Raw genomic sequence first — 15746 nt, 5'->3', positions numbered from 1 at the left:
TCTCCCCACGACTTCCCCCTAGTCCTCAAGCCCCATTTTTATCCTAACACCTCTTATCAACTTGTCAGTGCACTCCACCATGCGAGGCGAGGTATGTATGGTTAAATATTCTCCCGGACTGCTATTTTCTCTGTGGTGTCGACCTGTCCATACACTGCAAGCTACACTGGCTCTCATTCACTCAATACCTAAAACCGAACCAAAGGAGGAAAGACTCACATTGACTTGAACCTACCAGATCTGTCATATACACATTGGCCAGGCCGGCACACAGCTTGGTAATGCTGCCTGGGAACTGTAAGTCTCTTCATTGTCTAGTATCCACGATATCCCTGCTGATCAAGATGCAACATAGGTATCTACTCGAACACGGTCTGATGCCCGATGGCTTTATCAATCCCGATGTTACCGATGAGGCTGCAAGATGCGGATCTTACGAGACTTTCTTTACTGAAACCTCTAGTGGCAAATATGTTCCCCGTTCCATCTTCGTCGATCTTGACCCATCGGTATGTGACGGACCACAAAGTTGTCAGACCCACCAACTGAATGAACTGTGTTAGCCCGTCGATGAGATTCGCATTGGTACCTACCGTGATCTTTTCCGTCCCCAGCACCTGATCAGTGGCAATGAAGATGCTGCCAACAACTGTATGAACAAACCAACTGGAAGGCGAAAGCTGGCAACGGATGAGCTAACATGCAGCAGATGCTCGGGGCCATTACACTGTCGGCAGGGAGATTTCCGGATCCGTGATTGACAGCATTCGTCATGTGGCTGGTACGAACCTGCTAACTCGAGTCTCAACTCGATGACTTTCAGCTAATGCCTTCACAGAGAACTGCAATTCCCTGCAGGGATTCTTGATTTTCCACTCCTTTGGTGGTGGTACAGGATCTGGCTTTGGTTCATTGCTGTTGGATCATCTGACAAGCATGTATGGGCGCAAGTCCAAGCTGGAATTCTCAATCTACCCTTCTCCACGTACATCGACTGCCGTGGTAGAGCCCTACAATGCCGTCCTTTCAACCCACAGCACCATTGAGAACTCCGACTGTACCTTCCTAGTTGACAACGACGCCGTGTACGATATCTGCCGACGTAACCTGGGTATTCCTCGTCCTGGATATGAGCATCTCAACCGTCTTATTGCTCACATAGTGAGCTCCATCACATCCAGCTTGCGGTTTGATGGTGCACTCAATGTCGATTTGGCTGAGTTCCAGACCAACCTTGTCCCGTACCCGCGTATACACTATCCATTGATTTCGTATGCCCCGGTGATCAATCGCCAGCACAGCTCTCACGAGAGTTTCAAGGTTCAGGATCTCACCTTCCAGTGTTCGTGGATACTCTTCCGATATGGTGTATTTTTCCTCTGACTCAGCCACAGGCTTTGAACCCAACAATCAGATGGTGAACTGCGATCCACGAAAGGGCAAGTACATGGCCGTGGCTTTACTTTACAAGGGTGACGTTGTACCTCATGACTGCACTATGGCCGTTCATGCCCTCAAGACTCGGGGTACTTTCAGTATGGCTGAGTGGTGCCCTACCGGATTCAAGTTAGGCATCAACTACCAAAAGCCGGTGCGTCATCCTGACGATGAGCTTGCCTGTGTCGACCGTTCGGTCAGTATGCTGTCTAATACTACCGCTATTGCCGAGGCGTGGGCCCGCCTTGATCATAACTTCGATCTTATGTACTCGAAGCGTGCATTCGTCCACTGGTATGTTGGTGAAGGAATGGAAGAAGGTGAATTCTCTGAAGCCCGTGAGGATCTTGCGGCCCTGGAGAAAGATTATGAGGAGGTCGCTGAGGATAGCAGCCCAGAAGGGGTTGAATACTGACTTTGACCCTGCACTTGTCTTGTTGCTCCTTTCAGCACACATTTGAGGGAAGGACAGAGGATGTTAGCAAAACTGAACAAGATCACCCTAAAAAAAAGTATCAAATCAGAGGAAGGCTTGATTTCCCTGGTAGTCTTTTTAGATGTCTTTTTTCTTTCGATATTTCCTGCGTCATTGGTGTAGTGGATAGAATATAGGGGAAGATGGCTTAAAGCGTGGAAATCGACTTTTCTATTTGTGAGGCTTTTCGCCTCATTGTATAACCAATAATTTCAACCCTCTAGTGAAAACGCCATGAAATGATCCATGCAAAATTATTACTGTTGATACAAGTTGAAGAATCCCCTTCAACTGTCGGTTGCGACATTGAGCTCTTGAAGGGCTTTCAATGCGTGCTCATAAGTCCACATTGTCACCGCACTTGCCGGCGCCGCCTTGAGTAAACTGACCGTCAAGCCGCGATACAGACCACGCACGCCCTGGGTGCGGACAATCATGGCAATACTTTGGAGAACTCCATTGTACTCCGGGATATTGCGATGAACGTAGCGGGTCCTTGTTGGACCCTGTACTTGCAAGCGTTTACGCACGAGGTCTAGTGGGAAAACACCCGTCTTAGCCAGGACACTGGCCACCACACCGGCTGCGGCGTCCCCTGTACCCAACGGCAGAACATCCCAGGTCATGACAGGTCGGAGTGCCTCGTATGCTGTGAAAAATAGTCCCATGTATGGCACAATTTGTGCCACGGCGGCAGAACATCCCCGGAAAAATCCCGGTGCACCCTCATGTCGAGCGATTTCCACAATTGAGGCTCGCAGCGAGCCATACACGCGGTCTGGGCCTTGTGCGGCGAATCGTGTGCGGAGAAGGTCAAGCGGGTATGTTACTCCCGTGGCACATCCGCCTGCCAATGCACCCGAGAGGAAGGATTCGACGGGTTGGGGGAATCGGTAGGAGCCGAGTTGAGCGAGGGCCTGGGTTGTTCCCCGATACGCAGTGAATTGAATGGCTCCGTAGCAGACATACATCAGTTCGGCAGGAATATTGCCTTTCCAGAGGCCCTGTGGGAAGAAATCCAGGTTAGGCTATATGCATTGGCATTGAGAAGTGAGGTAATATTTTCAACGTACAGTGATTCCCTCTTGCCTCATGATCGTCCGCATAGTGGACAATGTCCCCTTATATATAGGCCCTTTGACACTGTGATGGGACGCAGGGTCTGATAAGGAATGGATTTGCAACTGCAACCTGATTTTAACGACATCCAGCGGCGCAATACAGAACCGTGAGATTAGCCCTGCAATGCCGCCGGCCAATACGACCTGTCGCTTGGTGCCTTCATCTTTGAGATGCTCGCCCCCGGCCGACATGAGGTGAGAGTTGATTTTTATCTCACAGACTAAAGATGTCTGTATGGTTTGGTCAAGTTAAGAAAATGAAGTAAGAAGATCCATGTTGATTCGTTGACTCTGCCTTGGAATGATAAAAAAACAAAAACAACGTCAAAAGGCAATTTACGTAAGTCCCGGGCTGGCCCCGGGGAATGTCATTGCGGGAAGAATGATATTTCTGCCTGAGGTGTGATTTAAAGCCTGAGGTATTAATTCCAGCCTGGGGTGTCACTTGGAGCCTGAGGTATAAATCTCATGCCTTAGGCACCACTAACCCCACAGAATCACAAGCCGAGGTAACTTGTAGCTCCCCTCCATTTGTCCCGCGTGTCCCGTAAGGTTGATTTTATCCTCCCTCTCTACCCTTTCACTAAGCATCTCTACTTCTGAACGGGTTTAAAGGCCCTTCATGCATCGTCTCCGAACTTCACCTCCCCTCTGGCAATTGCCACGAGCGTTGTCATATTCTGTCCCGTGCCGTAACTTGATAGCTCCCTCTAGTAGGTTCAACAGCCCTGTAGAGTCAGACTCTCACGACATATTGGAACCTGTCATCCCAAAAATCGACCATTCATTGCCTACATCACAAGAACCCAGCAATTCCACGGGTGATGTGCGGAACTCCACCACTGATGTGGTTAGAGGAAAAGCCCGTGTGAATGGCATTCTAAAAGTGGGCAAAAAAGAGTCGATCTGGGCTGGAAAAGAGGAATTGTACTTGCGTTTGGATAAAAACACAACAATCAAACTGCCATATACTTATCTGCGCGATTCCTGCCAGTGTGGAGTGTGCAAGGATCAACACTCGAAGCAGCGTTCGTTCCGCACAAGTGACATTCCCAAGGACATTGCTCCACGCTGGGTCAACTGGGATGGGACCAAACTTTCAATTAGGTGGACCAACGACATTGAGGGGTATACGACTGAGCATGAATCAACCTGGGACCGTGACTTCCTAAAAACCCCCATTTTCAACACCCATCGTCAACATTGGAGTGCGAACTGCAACCCGATCATATGGGGACGAGCTCAAATGGACCAAAGTCAACATTGGGTGTCTTACCCGGAATATATCGCGGACGATTCCAAATTTGCCTCGGCGATGCAGCAGTTGCAGCGCCTGGGCCTTATCTTTGTGAAGGATGTTCCAGACTCACGATCGATGGTTGAAGCCATTGCAACACGCATGGGTCCACTGCGAAACACCTTCTATGGCTCAACATTCGATGTGCGCACCGTTCCACAGGCCAAAAATGTCGCATATACAAACCAATTCCTTGGCTTTCACATGGATTTGATGTATATGAACGAGCCACCGGGATACCAGCTCCTCCACTGTCTGGAGAACTCATGTTCGGGGGGGCGAGTCGCTGTTCGCAGACACATTTTCGGCAGCAAAACTCATGAAAGAGCGACACCCAGAAGAGTATAAAGTGCTTCGTGAGCAGCGGCTGGGATACGAGTACAGGCACAAGGATCACATCTACTACAACGAACGACCCGTCTTTGAACATGACTCCTACACAGACGAGCTGCGCCACGTCAATTACTCGCCCCCTTTCCAGTCTCCCCTCCCACCATGCGACGGGAAAGGCCATGATGCTGAGCCTGTTAACAAGCTACGGGATGCCCTTGCCAGGTTTACTTCAATTATTGATAACCAAAAGCGCATCTTTGAGCTCAAACTCAACCCGGGCGATTGCGTCATCTTTGATAACAGAAGAATCGTTCATGCCCGCCGCCAATTCAATGCTAGCGTGGGATCTCGCTGGTTAGCAGGCGCCTACGTGGATACCGATGCTCTCCTATCCCGCTTTGCGGTCTGTAGGAGCCAGCATCCATATGTTTGGACGAAGAAAGCCAAGAAAGAATTGGCGGCCAACAACCGAGACAATAAGTAGGAAAGTAGGCAACCATAAGAACAAGCAAGAGGCTAAGAGAGCGGCCGAAGAGGATCGGAAAAACGCTTGAGGGAGAACTAGGGATTTATCAGGTTCATGAGAACAACAGAGAAGAGAGTATACTCATTTCCAAAGGTGGAGATTGATTAACCCAATATCCGAATGTGCTTAGGACTGGGCATCACTCCCATCTTCTTGGCAGTCGACTGAATATACGAATGTGACATATTGTTAGTCTGAACTATTTCGAGTCCTTGGTCCATGATGCACTGCCTATATATGTATATCTAAACGTTGTAAATATAATGTATTCGTATTCTTGAAACCAGAGAGCAGCTTTAGTGCAGTCACAGTTGGGATACAAGGTGGGTTGAACCACCAGTGCCAGCCTCTTGAGGATGCGTTGAATCTGTCATGGCCAACAGGGATGATCTGTGACAATGGATTGCTTTGATTCGATGCCGCTTATTACAAATTATAGCAAGGACACGTCACGCAACAATGAGAAAGATACGATATAATCAGACATGCATATAATCCGTATCAAGACAAAAAACGTTTATCATTATGTTAGACTTATAGCATCTAGCCCCAGAGACAGGGGGTCATGGGTATCGTGCAACGATCAACCAACCACTCAAGCAGCCGTAGTGGGCTTGCTGACTGAGTGTTCAGTGAGGAAATCGGGATCGCTGTTGATTTCCTCGCGGACCTGTACCATTGAGTTAGTAATTGAATTAAACCATCGGCCCTGGGAGGGGAGAGGGGGGCGTACAATATCCAAACCACCGACCAATTCTCCATTCACCCACAATTGGGGGAAAGTTGGCCACTCAGCATACTCCTTCAGACCCTGGCGCACATCCTCATCGGCCAAGATATTGAAGAAGCCATACTTTACACTACGCTCACGTAGAATGCCAACTAGCTGCCGACTGAATCCGCATTGTGGGCTGCTCGGGGTGCCTTTCATGAACAACATGACAGATGCTGCCTTGACCAGTTGTTCGAGGCGGGCAAATAGTGCCTCCCGGGATTGTTCGGGTGTCAGAGCGGGGGCAGATGCGACGGCGGTTGCGTTAGCTGCATCAGCGGAAGGGGGCTGAGAAGCGGTAACGGGGGCCTGAGTAGCAGTCAAGGGACCATCCTCACGAGGGACAGCAGACAGCGGCGGGGGGATATTGGCTTTGGCACCTTCCATCGGACCAACGCCACCCGCAACATTTCCGCGGCCAGCGTGGCGCTCGACAGCGTCACGAACCTTGACGGCATCACTTCCACTGATCGATTCTAAAATTTGGCCGCTACGGAGGCACACAACGAATGGCACGGCAGAAACATCATACTCCTCTGAGATATCAGGTAGCTCCTCAGCATTGATGCTGACAAACGAGATGGTGGGCGGGGTGGTGGCGGGGTACTGCGAAGCGAGGGCTGAAAGCACAGCGCCCATCTGCGCGCAAGGGGCAGCCCATGGAGTGTGGAAGTATAGGACTACCAATGCAGAAGGCGATAGAGATGAGAGATGCGACGAGAAGTCGGCCTCAGATGTGATTTCGGTGAGTGTCGACATTGTGGGATGTGCGTGAAACGAGGATGAGACGACTGGGAACTGATGGCAAACCCCGGAATTGATGGTGAGAGGTATTCTGCGAAAGGTGGAACGAATTTCAAGGTGAGACCAAAGTTGAGAGGCGAAGAAAACGTGTTGGAGGAATGGCGTGATGGATACCAAAATAAGCCCCCCTGCACGGCGATCCCAGATTTGCAATCTTCCGGTTATCAGATCGTTTGGCGTCTCTGGCGTTTCTGGCGTGCCGTTTGTTTTAAGTAAGCCAAAACGGTCAGCGGCACCGGGACAGCTCTTTTCCGATGTTCACGTGACTGTAATCTTTTGAAGCACATGATCTTATCGCGTATCATCCTGAATTTCCATGCCGCGAGTCCAGCGAGGAAACAAACCCGAAGACAACAACATGGGAAGAGATAGGAAGAGAAAGCTCAGCTCGGACGACCCGGCTGGTGATCTTACACCTCAGTCATTCGGAGTCGCTGATACCTTGTCCCGTCTCCAGAGCGATAACCCGAGCAGCGAAGGTTCGAACGGTAGCCATGCGTCAAAAAAGCGCAAAAGAGTTGATGGCGAGAAAGTGAAGTACCCAGATCTCACATATGCCGATGGAAAATTAGTGTCCCCTATCCGAATTGCCGATCTGCAGGGGTTGCTTCTCTATTGCTTCGCCGATGGTATCGCACCACAATGGATTTCCATGAAGCATTCTGGCCATGTGCGGAAGGTGGTTGTACTGATGGTACCTGGCCTAGAGATGGGCATGTTTGATGGGACAATCTCTGTGCAACGAGAATCAGCTACCGAGGAACAAGAGACGCAGGATCCCAAGATGGACGCGCAGGGAGCCACCGATGAGGCACCTAAAGACGAACATGCTGCTGATTATGAGCGATGGAAACAGGGCCTCCCATTGCCGGACCGCTCGCATCGTTTCAATCCTCGATCTATCACACGTGAAACCCTCCCCGAACCACTTCAGCCCCTGGCCGACATGTTCCCCCATATCTGGCCCGTGAAGGCGCCAGGCGACAACAAATACAATAAGGTCCATTCGCCACTGCAGGCAATCCTTATGTCCGCGTCCCCCAAGACCAAAAATGATGACTCCCGTGCGAAGGGCGCACGGCCCGCAAAAGTCGAGAAAGGTTTCGTCCCGAAACGAACACCAATCACAGCTTTTGTCACTTCCCGTGACGATCTATTGGAAAACGACTTTATCTTGCATCCCGTTTTTTTCTCTTCTGATAACGAAAAATCTTCCCAGGTGGAGGCTCGTCAGCGAGGCGGGCAATCGGTGGAAGATGGATGGGTGGATACTCATGTTCCAACTCTGGAGTCTGCTCAAGCCCCTGATGCTGAAATTGAAAGTGGCAGTGTTACTGATGGTCGAGATGTTTTTGCGCTGGACTGTGAGATGTGTATTACCGAGGGTGGTCAGTCCGAACTCACACGCATCAGCATGGTCGGCTGGGACGGCGAGGTGGTCCTTGATGAACTGGTCAAACCAGCACGGCCGGTCATAAACTATCTTACACGTTACTCCGGAATCACCCCAGAGATGCTTGAGCCCGTCACCACGACCCTTCATGATATTCAGCAACGTCTCCTGACTATCCTCACACCGCGTGCGATACTCGTGGGACACTCCCTTAATTCCGATCTTACCGCGCTCAAGCTTGTCCACCCGTTCATTGTCGATACGAGCATTATTTACCCACACCCACGTGGTCCCCCACTCAAATGTAGCCTGAAATGGCTTACCCAGAAATACCAGAACAAGCAAATACAAAACGGCATGGCTGGGCATGATTCCATCGAGGATGCCCGTGCGGTGCTTGAGCTTGTGAAGCTAAAGTGCGAGAAAGGCGAGCGATGGGGCACGAGTGAAGCTTCAAACGAGAGCATATTCCGTCGACTATCGCGCTCTACCCGACCGAGTCATCTTCCTCGTCCCGGCGAGGAACGAACAGGAGCTGTGGTTGACTGGGGCAACCCAGAACGTGGGTTTGGTGCCCAGGCAACTGTCTCGATTGGATGCCGGGATGATGATGCAGTCGTCGCCGGTGTCTCAGCGGTAATCAATGGCGACGAGTCCAATCCTTCTATTCCTGGAGGTGGGGTTGATTTTGCCTGGGCTCGCATTCGTGATCTCGAATATCTTCGTGGTTGGTGTAGCCGCCTCCCCGATCCGAACAATGCCAACGAATCTACCACCCTTTTCCCTCCTCCTGAGGAGACTACACCGACTACAGCTACTGGGAATGGACACTCGATAGATCTACCCCAGCCCGACGCCTTGGCGGACGCTGTATCCCGAACCGTCTCTAATATTTCGCGCATTTATGACTCCCTCCCTCCGTGTACGCTTTTCATTGTTTATTCGGGAACAGGTGATCCCCGTGAAGTGGGCCGTTTACAATCCATCCACAAGCAGCACCGCGAGGAGTTCCGGTCTGGCAAGCCCTGGGATGAACTGACATACAAATGGACCGATGTTGAGGAACAGGCTCTAAAGAAGGCCTGCGAGCGTGCCCGCGAAGGTTGCGGTTTCATGTGTATCAAATGATTCGGCCCAGGCTAACTTAAGCCCACACCTCTATGTAAAAGCAGTTTTAGAGAGGAATTGATAGAATCCACCTTTCATCCCTATATCATGGAATAAATCATGAACGTAACTTGTAGTACATATAGCCTTGATAACCCTAACACTTCCATTCATATATTTAACTTATTCAACCTGTATATCGTATAGATTATATGGTTATATGATTGTATGATTATATGATTATATTGTACTCCGTACATTACGTTGAATATCGGTTATTGTTGTAAAAGACCCCACCGGAATTGGTGGGGCGGAAGTGGGAGTCTGGAGATTTCTCCCGACACCAACCGAGACCAAACCTCTCACACTACAACATATGAATCCCTTCACACGGGCAACAGCAGCCTGGCACTTGGTTGGCCTTGCGTCCGAGTTCCCGAGCATCGATGATGACAACCGGATTGTGCCAAGATGCAAGGCTTTCAAAATTCCCAAGACAAATGGCGCCATAGAACCTGTCGAAGATATTGACCTACCAGGAGAACTAAAGGACCAAGTTCTCGTATTCAAATACAAGGGCAAATACCATGCCATTGATCATGTGAGTTAGATGTTTCTTCCGTTTCTTGTAGTCGGAAGGGTTGGGCTTATCCTTTCTAGCAATGCCCCCATTCGTCGTTCCCACTTTCTCAGGGCAACCTCTTTGATATTGAAGACTTTGGGATCGTTCTCAGCGCGGGTCTCACGTGTCCCAAGCATGGCTGGTCATTTGATATATTCTCAGGACGTGCCGATCGCGGCAACTACACACTCAAGGTTTGGGAAGTGCAGCTGCGCGACTCAGCGGCACCTGAGAGTACGGACCAAGAGGTTTGGGTGAGGCGGAAACAAAGAATTGGTTAAAAATGGCCACCCTTTCTTGGTGTATCACCGGAAGTGCACCTAGGTTGGGCTGACCCGAATAGGGCCATAGCTACAGTTTGACAGCACTTTTTCTCCTCACTTAAAGATATCTTGGAACTGCCCCAGAACCACGGAGATCCCCCTTAAGTGACCAAATCCAAGATATTCAAGCTATTTAAAGTGTTGTCTATCCAACTGGGCAAGTGAAAATATTCAGATGGACACCCTCTTGATTCCTGATTAGGATTTTGGCTTGAATTCGGCCCATATACCAACTTTGTGGGGTTACGACAACCTTGCTCTTTCGATGATTGCAAAAACCCCAAAGTTCTCTTATGGAGGAACGCTGAAGGGTGGGGGGAGGGGGTGCAAAGAACATGAAGCTGGTGTTGGATATAGCATCCATTTGTGTGGTTATTTGTATCTGTTAAGATCCCTGGCACCCGTTTGTTTAGGCCTTATGTAGGGCCTTATAGGTCTATTTGTTCACGAATCGAAGGAACGTTACTATCCCCCTTTCCCCTGCGCTTAGTCTTTCAAGAGTACGTCATTTGGGACCTTGTTTGGGGCTTTGTTTGGGTGGCTTGTTGCTCGGAATAGTTACGAAGTAGTTGGAGGATCCGTATGTCTATGTGAGCGCAATATTTATGTTGACAACAGTATTTAGAACCCGTATATACTATTAGGAGATCGGCGCTATGCTGGCTTATTCGAGAAGGATGATAGGGAGCGAGTCACCCTTACTTTCTCCTGTGGAATAGTTGTAAGGTCTATTGCTAATATAGATAGATACGGTAAAGGATATTCAGCGCATAACAGCAATTGTTGCCTACTCTAGAGAGGATTAGGAGTTCCTGGTTCGGGTTTAGGGTTCCACCCTAAATGGCGATTCCAGAGAAAGGTAAGATCTTGTCTGATAGCATAATATATTAGAGATATTCTAACCATTTTTTTCTTCTAGATCACCACTATATCCTCATTCCCCAATATTTCGCTCGTATGGTTAGCAACGACATTGAATCTCTTATCCCCGCGGGCGTCTATTACAAACCATCAAATCAATATCGCCTACGATGCCTGTAGTGTAAATCTCCCAGATCCCACCAATAAAACCCCGGCTTAAAGAGTGGAATGGATCTTTTGACCCAAATATCCTCAATCAGCTAGCTGCTCTGGATAATAATGAATATAAAGCGCTAGACGCCACGAGTAACTACAGCGAAGGGGCGCTCGGGTAGATTCAGTTCGCAGAGTACCGTACCACCGTTGAAGGAATTGAACGTCTTAAAGCTAGGACACTTACTATGGTTATGAGAGGGGTGCCCTAGCTAACTCTAAGATTCGAGGGGATAGAAAAAGAGCAAGAGAAAAAGGTGTTAAGATATATCAGGGTTACGGGGTATGATGGAACGACCTCTGCCCCGTGTTCTTGAGACCGCTAACATAACCTAAAAATCAGATTTATCGACATATCGACAGTACATACGTCCAAAAGCGCTAATTGAATATGGCCTGCCCCAGCAATAGGATAAGGTAAGGATAAAACCTTTCTGTGCTGCCACTCTGGGGTTCGGGCATTTTATTACGGACTACCTCTGAAAAGCAGGATAGTGACCACCCCAGCATCAAGAAATAGATCAATGAAGACCTTCTAGACGAGCTAGCTGCTTACACCCAAAGATTGCAGGAGAGTGAAAGAGTAATTCGGCCCTCGTCCACTGTAACGGATTTGAAGGTTAACGACCGAAGCAAATGTAAAATATATCTCACCCGCGGAAAGCCTTTCACGCGACGGAGCAGCCTTTTCATATCAAAGATCAGATCAGACAAAGCACACCCCTTATTAACAGACGAAATGAAGAGCAGGAAGACTGCGACCAAACTCTAGATAACAAGGCTAAGGCCGAAATAGAGGAGTCGGAATTCTGGCAGCGACTTCACCGCGAGTTCGGGTACACTAAGGAGGAGGTTGAGGGGACCCTTAGTCGGAAGCCAACGACTGTGTTTACCAATTTCATTTTCCATCCGAGAGAGTCGTTACTCTGGGAGAGTGACACTCCGACAGTTTGAGTTTTTAAGAAGTATGTAGTCCACATCCATGGATGCCCGGCTCAGGGCGATGCAGGAACAATTTTGAGGTATTGTACGATTAAAGTGTACCTTTATGAAGGGAAGGGCTACATGAGTCACGAGGTCGGGAGTGTGCTTAGCCAGACTTAAGACTAGGCATGTTTTTGAATCTCCAAGACAGGAATACATAATGTGTTCTTCGAAAGGGTTGATTTGAGGCAAATACAAAGAGACGCTGATATGACCTTGGACAATGTGAGCAAAGAATGTCCCTACGAGTTGCCTGAGCTTTATGTCAAGAAAAGAAAAGAAAACAGATCATTTTTGTAGACGCATCGGCTACGTAGAGTGATCAATCAAACTATTTATTAGTACGTAAAAGCCCGCGGATAAAACTTCGATATTCAAAAGTGTTAATGATTCTTCGACCCACTAATTATACATCCCTAAGTTACAAGTTACTATTGTAAAAGATTACTGTTTACCACCTCGAACGGGAAGCTTCTTGGGTTCACTCTCTTCACCCTTGGGACATTTGTTGAGCATCCAGGCGCGGAAATTCTCACACATCTCGACAGTCCACAGCGGGTGGTCAGGATCGGGGTTCTGCTGGGTAGCCGGTGGCATCTGGAGCGGCATGCGGCCACTGACCGTGGCTTCATAGATGTTGGCGTGGTGGTAAACGACATCCTCGTACTGACCAAGATTGTAGCCATACTCGCTGCGCATGCACGCGATGTCCCGTTCCTTGAAGTAGTACTTGATGGTGTTGTGCCAGGTGACGTCGGTTGGGGGTATCACGGCCTTGGGGTCGCGCCAGTTGTACGTGCGGAATATCTTGAAGTCACTGCTGGTGAGGAAGGGGTACTCCTGGTTGTCTGGGGCGATGATGGAGGCCAGCGAGATCTTGCCGGTTTGGGCTAGCGTAAGCTGCCTCCAGGCGCGGTCAAAGGGGTAACCCATGCCACGCGGGTCCGGATAGGTCTGGGCCTTGACGTTAGCACCGCAGAAACTGATAGACGGGGTCGGGACATTATCTGTGCCCAGTGTATCGTTGGTGGCCATGCAGAAGGCCACGAACGACATTCCCTCTGTCCGTCCTGCTGGAAGCATCAGGTTCTGTGGCCACCCGCACCGACACCACGACGAGGCGTGCTCCGGGTCCGGCTCGCTGTACTTGCCCATCTTTCGCGCCACCGATGATTCCTTGTCTAGCCGCACCTTAGTCATGACCGAACGGTCTGTTAGGGTTACGGTGAATTTGTCCATCTCTATCCAGTGGTGGTAGTGGTTGACCAGCTCCTTGGCCGCGATGAAAAACCGCAGTGTCACATGTTGAGGACTGTCTTTGGAAGGGAATTCGGTGCTGGTGATATCCACACTCCATTCATACGGCTCATGGTCAAGTTTCGCCTTGGTCTCAAGCATGTCCGTAGCTGGGGGCCCGAGGACACTGACTACCCCGCCTTTCTTGTATAGAGGGTGGTTTTTATCCTGCGGCCGCAGTACCAAGTTGGACAAAGTGACCTGAGCGCGATGCTCGTTGATGTCCTGCGGATAACGAGAACCTGCCAGCCGGCCAAAATCCTGCATATGCTTGGTCCAGAGGTAGAAACAGGGGTCGCGAGCGGCGCCGAAGTTGGAGATCATGAGGCCGTAGTGTCCGTCTTCAGCGGCGCGGTACGACATCTCGGCGAACTTTCCCAGCCCGTAGTTGTAGAGGATACCGTAGAGGTCTTTGTCAATCTCAAAGCCATCGTCCGTTTTATCAAAAAATTTGTATTGCGCGTCCAGCAGGCCCCCAATGTAGTTCAGAATATTTTCGCCAGTCAGCAGCAAGGGGTTGGACTGGGTCCCGTATGGGGTCACTTTCTTGGTTATGATGACGCCCGTTTTAATCGCTTCGTAGATGTTGTCGCGCCATTTCTCCATATCGCCTACGCCGATGGTTACCCCGGGAATATCGGCCATGTCAGGGTTGCGGACCCGGTACCACGAGGAGAAAGGTCCATAGCCCGAGTAGTATTCCTGCAATGCGGGTACTGGCTGATATCCCCACTCCAGTACCTCGTCGTACAGGTTCCAAGAACGAACGAGCGGCTGACCCCAGCAGAGACCTTCAGCCTCGTAGCGGGCCAGCATCTGCGAGTGGGTGTATAGGAACAACTCCCCCTGTCGATCGATGGTGCGGGTGTTGACCGCATTGTCGCCGCCGGCACCGCGGTAAACAATGTGCCAGTGGTAGTGGGCATCGTTCATGTCATAGTCATCGCGCCAGTACGACAGCAGTCCGGGGCCCTGAAGGGTGTCGGTGGTGACAATTTCACCAGAAACTGTGGTCGGCACGGGGTCCGCCGCTTTGGACTCAGTCCCAGTCTTGTGGTGCCTGAAGGCGGCATGCTCCTTCAGAGCCGGTGCGTGGATGTGGCGCTTCTGGGCATCCGGTGAATGAGTGAGGTGAATACTCATTGCCTCACGGAGCAGGTCGGGGTTAAAGCCGGCTTTGAGATGCTCCTTGATCTCGAGGAGCGCATCTTCGACCTTGGGTCCGGCCCCCTGCAGCTTCGCGATAACATCCTCTAGTACATTACGGTGATTATGCGCTGTGTGAATGTATGACTCCGGGTGATCAGAGCTCGCTTGCGAGTACACGTGTTTGAGGTTCTTATTAACCTCAACTTTGGATTTGCCGGCTTGACCTGAGCCACAAGCACTCACGGGGCACTGCCTGCCGTCAGTGTACCCCGGAGGAAATCCATCACAATTCGACATTGTATTTAGTGGTCGAAGACTTCTAGCAGATATGCTGAAGATAGATGGAATAATCTGAAGCTGTTCGATGAATCTCACTAGAACTTTGAACATCAGTGGGGGGGGGCTTTATATACTGGTTTGGATAGCGACTACCCCCAATCGGGTTACATCGAGGCACTCATCTACACAGAAACAGAGAAAAGGTGTGGATCTCTACATTAGTACTTCATGCGATCTTGATGGTTGCACTGACCTAGTAATCAACTGGCCAGGGTGACAGTCAGGCCTCAATATTGACGTGCACGACTCGGTCATCATCTAGCATTTCTTCTCGTATGGCTTCTATGAGCCATAGGATGCGGTGATATCATATGGATAAAGTATTTCACTTGTTCCTGGCGAAGTAGCGGGGGTTGCACGTATTCGTCATCACATCTTTATCTGAGACAAAAAAAGCCGCCACCGCGCTATGTATGCTTTGAAGTTAAACGAATCTACAGTTTAACATATCGATCATGGCAGAGATAAATCACGGTGTGTCTAGATACGCTTAAGTCTATTTTCAGAACAGCTGGTGGTGCTAAACGATCTCCATAACTCTACATGTCCCTGATATCTACTCTCTTGACAGTATAGTGCCCGGAAATAGTGATTGAAGCAGGTTTGTTGAAGTAGCGGTGTTCCAGCCACACTGTAGTGTCTTTTCTATACTACCCATATCATCTGAGCTATTACCCTTAAAACATATCTTGCG

General features: G+C 49.8%; 7 protein-coding genes across 7 annotated transcripts; 4 read left to right on the top strand and 3 right to left on the bottom strand.

Annotated features, from left to right (window-relative positions):
- Nucleotides 1-79: 79 nt before the first annotated feature.
- Nucleotides 80-1852, top strand: N7487_009100 (tubulin alpha chain; the record flags this gene model as incomplete). Its single annotated transcript, XM_056876830.1, has 7 exons — nt 80-91; nt 239-297; nt 356-509; nt 564-651; nt 710-781; nt 839-1342; nt 1395-1852. 7 exons carry the CDS (start codon nt 80-82, stop codon nt 1850-1852), a joined length of 1347 nt encoding a protein of 448 aa, XP_056725410.1.
- A 347-nt stretch (nt 1853-2199) lies between these two features.
- N7487_009099 (thiamine transporter TPC1) lies at nt 2200-3225 on the bottom strand (the record flags this gene model as incomplete). Its single annotated transcript, XM_056876829.1, has 2 exons — nt 2200-2916; nt 2986-3225. The coding sequence occupies 2 exons, from the start codon at nt 3223-3225 to the stop codon at nt 2200-2202; spliced, it is 957 nt and encodes a 318-aa protein (XP_056725409.1).
- A 430-nt stretch (nt 3226-3655) lies between these two features.
- Nucleotides 3656-5147, top strand: N7487_009098 (putative Gamma-butyrobetaine hydroxylase subfamily; the record flags this gene model as incomplete). The annotated part of the gene is made up of 2 exons (XM_056876828.1): nt 3656-4545; nt 4574-5147. The coding sequence occupies 2 exons, from the start codon at nt 3656-3658 to the stop codon at nt 5145-5147; spliced, it is 1464 nt and encodes a 487-aa protein (XP_056725408.1).
- Nucleotides 5148-5784: 637 nt separating this feature from the next.
- On the bottom strand, nt 5785-6720 carry N7487_009097 (PICOT family protein; the record flags this gene model as incomplete). Its single annotated transcript, XM_056876827.1, has 2 exons — nt 5785-5859; nt 5923-6720. 2 exons carry the CDS (start codon nt 6718-6720, stop codon nt 5785-5787), a joined length of 873 nt encoding a protein of 290 aa, XP_056725407.1.
- Nucleotides 6721-7081: 361 nt separating this feature from the next.
- N7487_009096 (RNA exonuclease) lies at nt 7082-9286 on the top strand (the record flags this gene model as incomplete). The annotated part of the gene is made up of 1 exon (XM_056876826.1): nt 7082-9286. The coding sequence occupies one exon, from the start codon at nt 7082-7084 to the stop codon at nt 9284-9286; it is 2205 nt and encodes a 734-aa protein (XP_056725406.1).
- Nucleotides 9287-9641: 355 nt separating this feature from the next.
- On the top strand, nt 9642-10168 carry N7487_009095 (Rieske (2Fe-2S) protein; the record flags this gene model as incomplete). The annotated part of the gene is made up of 2 exons (XM_056876825.1): nt 9642-9866; nt 9926-10168. 2 exons carry the CDS (start codon nt 9642-9644, stop codon nt 10166-10168), a joined length of 468 nt encoding a protein of 155 aa, XP_056725405.1.
- A 2544-nt stretch (nt 10169-12712) lies between these two features.
- Nucleotides 12713-15010, bottom strand: N7487_009094 (uncharacterized protein; the record flags this gene model as incomplete). The annotated part of the gene is made up of 1 exon (XM_056876824.1): nt 12713-15010. One exon carries the CDS (start codon nt 15008-15010, stop codon nt 12713-12715), a length of 2298 nt encoding a protein of 765 aa, XP_056725404.1.
- Nucleotides 15011-15746: the final 736 nt, after the last annotated feature.

Source organism: Penicillium crustosum (assembly GCF_028827405.1).
Source record: "Penicillium crustosum strain IBT 35664 chromosome Unknown utg000004l_segment0_segment0, whole genome shotgun sequence".
Classification (NCBI taxonomy): domain Eukaryota; kingdom Fungi; phylum Ascomycota; class Eurotiomycetes; order Eurotiales; family Aspergillaceae; genus Penicillium; species Penicillium crustosum.
Note: the sequence above shows the minus strand (reverse complement) of the source record. Positions and strands in the feature narration are given on the sequence as shown.